Source organism: Punica granatum, chromosome 8, assembly GCF_007655135.1.
Source record: "Punica granatum isolate Tunisia-2019 chromosome 8, ASM765513v2, whole genome shotgun sequence".
Lineage (NCBI taxonomy): Eukaryota > Viridiplantae > Streptophyta > Magnoliopsida > Myrtales > Lythraceae > Punica > Punica granatum.
The window spans coordinates 22912543-22922333 of NC_045134.1; the positions used below are offsets into that span (position 1 = coordinate 22912543).

Sequence of the window (9791 nt, forward strand, 5' to 3'; positions counted from 1 at the left end):
GATTCTTGATACGGTTCAGCTGAATTTGGCTTAAGTCGGGATTATGTGAACATCTAGACTCTTTTTCCTTCCCTGTTTGCATGCTAGTGCACATCCGGCAATCCGGTAAAAAGTCTGCTTTCGACTATCATCCATGCGGTAATCATGTCGACCTTATTGGTAAGTGCCATGTTGCGAGTCGAGTGCTCGAAGTATTGATATAATTGCAACTTGTGATTTTGTTGATTTTCGAGAACACTTTTCACGCCGTGTTCCAAATAATATTGAACGGTTGTGGAAATTTGATCCAGTTGTTATTTCAGTACGGTAACAGTCAAACGTGTGAATTGAGGAAATCAAGACATTAGTTCCCACCTCCGTGGTGTTGATGATTGAGTGTTCTTTGCTATTGAGTACAGCAAGACACGGCTCGATGACGGTCATGAATAGTTGATGAGAGGTCCTCTTATGTCGATTTTTAAAGAACCTCCAAGCACGGGCATGGACGTCGCTCTCAATGGGCTAAGCAATTTTTCGGCTTTCATCAAGAGGAGAGAACCGATTTGTTGCATTGACGATGGATGAAATTCTTTGTGGATGTATAGATTTAGGATTCTGAAATTGCGACATGGACATAATTGAAGTGCTAATATTCGGGCAAATTCGGGAGGAAATCGTTTATAAAATTATCCTCACAATGATATCGTAAAAAAAAAAAAAACCAAGGATCTTTCATCCTGCATTACATGGAATTAGGAGCTCACTCCTCACGTACTAATAAGTCTATAAGTATTCAAGATCTAGCGAATTATGTACTTAATCCCTAATGAGAATGTAGAGCAAATTCGACGCGGAAAAAACAATGAATTAGATCTTTGGTACTGTGAGGACTTATGGGCCAAGTATCACCGTGCTAGTATGTCTATTTAAATTTTTACAGTCTTGTCGATAGTTTCGTGGATCTTGTGATAAAATAGAACCATTGGGGAAAAAAAAAAAGAAAAAAGAAAAAAGTGCTCATGATGAGTCGTTTTGGTCTAGTGGATGTCAAAACGATGTCTCTGCACCTAAATATTCCTTTTTCTTTAATTATTATTAATTAATCAATCAATTATTAAGTATTAATTAACTACTGTCTCCCATATTTGGATAAGTTTGTTGCTGACATCAAACAAAAAGAAAGAAAAAAAAAACATTTCATAAAACAGAACAAACAAATTAAACTAAATAAAATAAATTAATAATAAATAATTTCAATCAACAATTCAAATGGCGCGACTCGGTATGCTCAGCGCTGTCGGAAGACAATCTCTGGACGAAGAATGTCTGCTCGTCTCTCCTTCCAAACTAGGGTTCTCTGCATCGATCGACGGTACTTTGATCGCTCCTTCCTCCTCTGATTCTACTCCAAAGGACAATGACCGATGATTTCTCGTGTTGTGACAGCTGAAATTCGCATTTTTATTGGAAATGCGGTTCGATTCTTGCCTCGTAGTTTCCCGGTTCTGTAGAACAAGCTTCTCCCATCGCGGGGGCTTCGTGTTTTAGTCGGACGACCCTCCGAGGTCTCAGATTTTTCGTAAATATAGCTCATTATCGTCCTGTGATGGTGGAACGGATTTATAAGCTGCATTGTGGTTTTGAACCTCGTACTTGTTTCTGCAGTTTGATGATGAATGATTTCTCACATTGACCATCCGAATTTCGCTATTGCACTTGGAGTTTGATTGATTTATCATGGTTTTTGTGCGTTCTAACGAATCGAGAAGCTGGAATTAGGCAAAGTAAACACAAGAGGCGAAAAAGCTAATCAAGTTATTGTTTTCATAGGAGAGAGAAAAATGTCTTTGTCATATAAGCTAATTTTTTATGTTTTATCACGTCAATGACAGGGCTGCATTTGTGGGTTTGATTCCTCTGGGCGTATGAGGAAGAAAGAACTTGTATATAGTTGAATTTAGGACGCCTAGATTGTAGCATGGATACGGTGAATGCAGAAAGTACCGAACCTGAGGTTGATCTTGAAAGTGGCGGGACGGCCTCCAAAGATGAGAGGCCAAAGAATGCTTCTCCGCCTAGTTCACAGAGGAGAAAATGTCTCAAAAGGGCCTTGGGTGGAGCTCTGAGGTTCGATGGTTCATCGAAGAGCGAATCTGGAGCATGCGTTTGTAGCGATAGTTTTAGACATGGCAAGGATGTAGAAGGAAGTCTGTCGGTACTAGTAGATAGAAACTTGAAAGAGAATGATAAGGAAAATGTCCCCTTCTTGGAAAAGATGTACGTACAGGAAAAACACCCCTTGACCAACTCTAGGAAGGCCCCGAAACCACCAAGGCCTCCGAAAGGTCCCCTTCTTGATATTGCCGATCAGAAGTTAGTTAAGGATATTGCCGAGGTTGCTATGAAGAAACGATTGAGGATTGAACGCATGAAAGCGTTGAAGAAGGCTAAAGCAGCCGCTTCGTCGAGGTCATCTTCAACCAGCAGCATAGCTGCAATGCTCATCACAGTTCTGTTCTTCTTTGTAATCGTCTTTCAAGGTATAATCCATCTTTTAGTTTTTGGTAAATTGTAACTGCCCTATGGTTAAGTTGTTATTGTGCAACTGCGAATTCTCCAAAAGGTTATGAGTAAAAGCATTTTACGGGTTGCCATTGTGATTGGGTTCATTTAGTTAGAGCTCAGTGATTTCTCCTGAGGAGATAAAATTTCATGGTAATTATTTGATTTTTTTTGGAGTGTAGACATGGTTGTGTTTCAACGCCCGCAATTGATCTAATCTGACTCTGTTCTCCATGGATAAATAATGTCCTCTTAGAAACCCTTTTGCTTCTTCTTCATCATCATTGTGCTCATAGTTTGAGCATTGCTTTCCTCTTTATGCGGGTAGAGAGAGAGAGAAATATGTTTGGTGCTGCCCAAGAAGGAAGCTTTCTCTGGGTTTACCTTGTAGCTTTGGTTAGTTGTAAAATGACCCAGTCATCATACTTTTTGCCATGAAAATACAGTCACCTGGCTGCATGGTAGTTCATTTTATTGAATACAAACATCAAATATAATTCTCCTGGCAGTCAACTTATATTCAAGAAGATTTTTGAGCCGTATTTCATCATTTTGACTCAGTTCCTCTTATCTCAGTGGGGAAAGAATTGGTTATACATTCTCTCTTCTACTTCTGTGAAGTTTCTTGATAATACATTCATGTATACCATTTTCCAAGATCAGAATCTTCTTGGCCCAGTTAAATCGTTATATATGCTGCTGTGCTCTACTACACATGTAGATATATATATATATATATATATATATATTTTCTTTTTTGAGAACTGTAGTACATATTTTAAGATGCTTTGAGTTATGATATTTGCTGCACATACCCATACATTTGTACATCATGCATGTTTAGGAATATATTTGATCATATGTAATGTATGCACTAACAGGAATCAACTTGAGAAGTGATCCAAGGCTGCAAGGTTCTCCTGAATCTGATGTTCCCATGAGCGAAAGTATGATCTCGGTTCATCATTTCGATAACCTTTCTTCTAACTAATGAAGTAGCTTCAGTTCCAACTCCAACTCCTCCAAAATCTCCTTGGTATGCATTTCTCTGCAACTATGTAGCTAACACTCCGAGTAAATAGAATCAATATTTTGAGGTTCTCTTTCTGATTTTCATATATTTTGTTAATTTATAATGGTTGTTTCCTTTTTCATTTCTGTTGGGCTACATCAGATTGAAGAATAGATGTGTTTCCAGTTCGAGTTCTCATGAAGCAGCAATTGGAGTTGCTGATTGATGTGGTTTCTGTACAATTTACCAAGCATTTTTTAGCGGTCAGCATCTCATGTTACCTCTATTTTCTGAATCGAACTGGTTCTTAGGCATTGCTTGGCTGTGTTGTTGTATATATTTTTGTAGAAGATACAGCTTCTTTTGCTGATATCGAAGATACAGTAGAAAAATGATTTGCATTTACTAGTTCGCCCAAGTAAATTAACGAGCCAATTCGAGCTGAGAGGGATGACTGACCAGAGCTTGACTTTACCCGTCAAACTGAGCATGAAAATTTGGTTTGGTTGGACAAATACAGTTTCGGCTTGAAGTTATTGAACACACTGAAGCTCATTCTGCCTGAATAAGGGTGTGTCAGACTCGAGCTCGACTTGGCTTGTGAAACCTGAGCTCGAAACTTCAGTCCAGATTATTTTCCAAAATCTGGCCCAGCTTAGAAGTCATAAAACAGATTAATGCTTGATTCAGCTTAACTCCCTCTCCTTTAATCTCCGGGAGAGCTTAAGATCGGTCTCCGTCTGCTCAAGTGGAGCTCGGTCCTGCTGTAGCAAGAGCTCGTGGTTCTAAGATTGTGGTCTATAGAGATTGTCATCATATTAACTGCAATTTTTTGTTCATTAGTATTATAGTTCGTAGAGATTTCAAAATTTCGAATTGGGATTCTCATTGAGCAAATCCAATTTGGGAGAGACCTTTCGTACTTTTTGCTTTTCTTATTATCCAGATCCTTTTTTTTTGGGGTTATTTATACAATCGGTGTTCATAAATATATTATTGTCATACGTTACTACGATTATACTTTTCCCTTGATAAATAAGCGAACAATGTTCCCTTAGTTGTTACAGAATATCAACGATTCAAAAAAAAGGGCAGTACGATCCCATACGTCGTTGCTTAGGAATCAAGAATTTTGTGCTAGTGAAATTACTGTCTTTATAATTAACTTTTCATTTTGCGGTAAATGAACTTTTTATTATTATGCAAAAAGGATATCAACGACCTGTTTCATGTGTGGGTCGTTGATTCAACTAAAAGTGGTTGCTTTTTTATGGACAATATATTTATGTATTGTAACTTTTGAATGGGTGAACCTTAATGATTTATGCCTATGATTAATAATAAAATCACTTATAATTCTCAATTTTAGTTGTTATTTGACTTTCATTTAAATGCTGCTTTCTTTTCTATATTGTCCTTGTCATTACAAACTTTGTTCACTTTAACCTTATATTTTCAATAGAAACTAGTCTTGTAACCCACGCGTTGCATGGGCGTTTGCATTTTATATGTTTTAATTAATACATTGAAAAATATATTTTCAAAATAAATATAATGATGACTTGTATATTTTTATTTTATATATTATTAATTACTCTTACTAATACTGGAATATGTAAGGGCTTTAAGATTTTTCTTAAAATTAGATATGTATACAACACGTTGGTTAGATGCTAGCATTTTTCTGTTTTTACTAAAGATATAATGATATTCCTAAAAATCGAACTTATGAAAGGTACTTAAAAAAAGACAACTCACTTTCCGCATGAAAATTTTTGCATTATTAGAGTTTGTGCACTAAATTGCATATAATATATTTTCCTTTTCTTTTTCCATGTTTATCAAAAAAGTTGTTTTATTTTTCCATTTCATTATATTTCTATTATTTAATTAGAACATAATAAGTAACATTTTCCATACTCGGCCATGTTGCAACATTATATATCTGTAATTTTTAAAATAGTGAGAGTATGCGTTATTTCAATAATACAAGTATACTAAGCATAAAATGGAAAATAAATTGCTAGTAGATGAATAAAAGGAATTATTAAATATTGTAACATCGTGGCCTTCGTGCCCTAACCAATCTTCAGATATCCCAAAGCATCATCAGATTTAATTTACTGGCCTAACCAGTCTTATTTTGACATATATAATAAGGCTCTTCGATTGCTTGAATTTGTTTTCCTTTTTGCCCAATAATAATCAATAGTTGTCCCTTTTTATATTGGATAATAAATTTTTCGCTTGGAATTACCTCCTACTTCTTCAAGAAGGATGGACTTGCCCTCCAGGAGCAAACCATGACGGCCAAAACCTGAATAAGCTCTAACAGATTTTCAGGTGACTATAGATCGCTAATCGGTTTGCTTGTGGAAAGAAGGGGTGTGCTAGAGTGAGAGAGATAATCAAAGAATTATACGTTCCCGGTCTTTTAGAGCTTATTAATAAATACAAACTACGAATATATTATTTAATCGAATAATTTTAAATACTTGATGAATTATTATTAATGGCAAGGACTCGATCCATCACGAGTTGATGATCCATTCTTGAAACTATGTGAAAGGCTTACATAGAAGAACAAAAAGGCCTCTCGGCATAGAAGTCTTCTTTAAATAGAAAAAAAATGGTTCGAAATATTACAAAAAAAGATATTTAAAAGTGCTTTTATAAAAGGGATCAGGCTTATACAAGACAAATTCAGTGGGAGTTCATGAATTGTTTCACTATTTGAGAGGAAAAAAGAAAAATAGACATGATTAAGGCATATGATAGAATAGAATGGAGCTTATTTAATTAGGAAGATTATGACTAAAATGGGATTTTGTGAGACTAGGATTAATTGGATTATGTGCTGTGTAGAGTCGGTGAGCTACAATATCTGTGTCCATCCAGAGGAATAAGACAAGGGATCCTTTTATCTCCCTACCTGTTTATTAGTAGCTGATGCTCTTTTAACAATGATTTCAATTGCTGTATCTCAGGGGTCATTAAGGGGTATCAAGATGAGAAGATTATGTCCTGTTTGTGTCCCATTGCTATTTGTAGACGAGAAGATTATTTCTATTGTGATGCTTCAGGCCAGGGGGATGAATATGGGTTTTCTCTATATTTTAGTTCCAATGCTCGTAATATAATGGGACTAAGGCATCTATCTATAGCATGTTTGGCATCAATCCTAATGTAAAACCAGGAAAGTATATGGGATTGCTTACAGAATGGGGGAAATCAAAGAGTGAAGCATTAGGTTTCATTAAGCATAAGGTGTTGAAGAAGATTCAAGGATGGAAGCAGTTTGTGTTGACTCAAGCTGGGAAAGGAGTTCTAATTAAAGCCGTGGTCACTGCAACTCCAACATATGCAATGAGTTGTTTCAGATTTCCAAGGAAATGGTGTCATCAGGAAGTGAATGGTGTTATTGCTAGATTTTGGCAGGGCCAAAAGCAGGAGGAGCATAAAATTCACTAGAAGAAGTGGTCAGAAATGACAGAACAGAAGGGTCAAGGTGGCATGGGCTTAAAGATTTGGCAGATTTCAACCTTGCTCTCTTAACCCAGGCTGCATGGAGATAATATGAAAACCCAGATAGATGCTTTGTGGGTTAAGATTCTTAAGGGGGCTCTATTTTTTTTTCCCCGCCAAATGAAGACTTCCTTAAGGCTAAGAAAGGAGGAAGAGCTCCATGGCATTGGAGCAGTATCTACTAAGGGAAGGAAGTGTTAAATAAAGGATGTCTATTGCATACAGGAGCTGGGGATGTTATGGACATATGGAAGGATGCTTGGGTTCCAGGTTTGAGCGGCAACAGGTTGCAGGAGATGATAGATATTACCTGAAGAAATGAAAGGCAAAGTACAGATGCTGATGGATAGTAGGAATCAGAAATGGAAGCTAGGTGTGCTGCAGCATTATGTAACAACTGAGGAAGAGAAGGCCATCCAAAGAATACCAAATTTGCCTCGAAGAAGACCTGATGAACTGATCCGGCCCCATGACAAGAAAGGGGAAGTTACGGTTAAGACGGTTTATGGGTTCATTAGGGGTTTAAATTAAGGAGAAAGAGAACTGCCAAAAGCCTTCTTCATCATATAGAATAGACAAGAAAGTTTGAAAGATCTATATGGAATATTGACTGCCCACCCAAGGTCAAGACCTTTTTGTGGAAGGCATGTCTAAACAACCCAAGTTTGGAAGACTGTATGCTCAATTGTGCTCTTCGATATAAGTAGATGAAAAATTAACTACTCTTACGTTTTTTTTTTTCAGGAATAAAGGTTGCTACCACCAATTGAAAATGGCTTGAAGCCATTAGATGAAAGCACTTTTTAATTAAGGACTTGGAACTTCTTTCCGTCTCATGGGCAATTAGAAGGCGCGGAATTCATGGAAGAGTCAAAAGTTAAATTGAGTAGCTTCTATATAATCCACGGTTCACATTTCCTAACTTAGGATGAGAAGTAATTATTGTATATTTTATATTATATTAACCGATTAGTTTAGCCATGCGGTTAATTTGTATGGATCCATGTAATTTCTTGAAATTCTAAATAATATCAGAGATGTACTCTATCCAAAAGAAAACTAAACAACCCCTTACGGGGAACCCCTCCGTGTAGGTGAATCTCGGCTGGAGATAGCTGAAAGTTATGGTCACGGCCCTAAAGCCAATTGGGGACGGATAAGGCCACGGTCCTCGAAAGGTCCGTATTTGGCGGGTCTTGATTACAAGGTAACCGAAAAGAAAGAGTCTCACGCTGGAACCGTTAACTCGGTGGAATTCATTCGTAGCTCGAAAGCTCGAATGGTGGAAGGGAGAATAGAACCGAAGGCTTCGGTAGGAAGAAGAAGATGAATGGAACCGAAAGGTTCCGCTAGGGAGGAGACGAATGGAACCGAGGGCTTCGAAAGGGAAGGTGACGATGAAAAGGGCAGGGAAGATGCAATATGTAACTATTGAAGTGCTGTTGCAAGAAAGACAGATATTGAAAAGTCCGATTGCAAGAATGTAAAGATACGAAAAAAGTAAATGATAGATGAAAGTAAAGACAAATCAGATAAGCATTGTGTTGTTGTGTTATGGTCTTGATGACTCTTATAGGCTGGACTTGGGGGACCTAATCTGGGCAACGTTTAGCCTTATTCTGATGGAATAAAGAAAACTAGCAAAAATGAATGGCCTTGTCTACTCTTATAGGCTAGATCTAGGAGACCTAATCCCAACAACATTTAGCATTGTTCTAATGGAATAAAGATAACTAGCCCCAATCCATAAATTACCAAATCTATAAGCTAAAACTAGGAAAGATATATGTTGCTAGCTAGGAATAAAGAAATTGCCTAACATGGACAAATACTCTTGCCAATCTTCAAACAATCCCCAAAAGTGTGATATCTAACCAAGGAAACATCCCTTGGCCACCCAAATCAAGACACCAGCTGTGTCTTCTTGCTTCGCATATAGCCCATCTATTAAAGAATCGAGTCAATTTCCTTGTGAGAGCTCCTTCCCTCGTTTGTCCGGCTATTTCCATGTTTGGCATGAGTCGTTAAGAAAATGATCCCAACAGCACTGTTAAAACACCACCATTCCCATATGTATATCCAGGTTCATGTTTCAATTTCATCTTGAAAAGAATTGGGATCATTTCCTTGTGAGAATTAACAGTCAAAGCTCTTGACCAATCCGAACAGATTAACCCAGTTAGAGGTTACCACAACCTCTTTCTCCAATCAGCCAACCCATACACGGCTGTCCAAAATGAGTAGTGCCGCGAGTCCTTAACTCGGTTCTTTGCAAATTGGGTTGTGGGCTGCCCTCCCATGCTTAGGCCCTTGCTTGCTCAATTGAATCGGTCATGGGCTACTCAATTAAGCCTAATATTGTCCATGGAGCCCATCTTTCTTGACACTTGTCCCTCGAGCTCCATAATTACCGTTAGGTGCGAAAAATGAGCGTAAACAAGATTGAGGGGTAAGCAAATACCCACATGCAAGAAATCAAGGGCTCATCTCTCTCTCTCTCTAGGTTTTTCGTGAACTTGTGGGCCTATATGTTCATTTTGTACTCTGCTTCTCTTCCGATCTTCTTGGTTTTGCTCCCTCAGTTATTATCAACAAATTCAGATAATCTATCCTATTCTTTGCATGCTCTTGATCTTCACTGAAGAACCGTCCTCTCTTTCACTCTGGCAACGCCACCACCACCAGAGAGATCCCATTACCCTCGCAAGTAATG

General features: G+C 37.7%; 1 protein-coding gene across 1 annotated transcript; it reads left to right on the top strand.

Annotated features, from left to right (window-relative positions):
• The first annotated feature begins 1209 nt into the window (after window positions 1-1209).
• On the top strand, window positions 1210-4036 carry LOC116187446. Its single transcript, XM_031516147.1, has 4 exons — window positions 1210-1351; window positions 1872-2519; window positions 3423-3577; window positions 3716-4036. The coding sequence occupies exons 2-3, from the start codon at window positions 1958-1960 to the stop codon at window positions 3530-3532; spliced, it is 672 nt and encodes a 223-aa protein (XP_031372007.1). The 5' UTR covers window positions 1210-1351; window positions 1872-1957; the 3' UTR covers window positions 3533-3577; window positions 3716-4036.
• Window positions 4037-9791: the final 5755 nt, after the last annotated feature.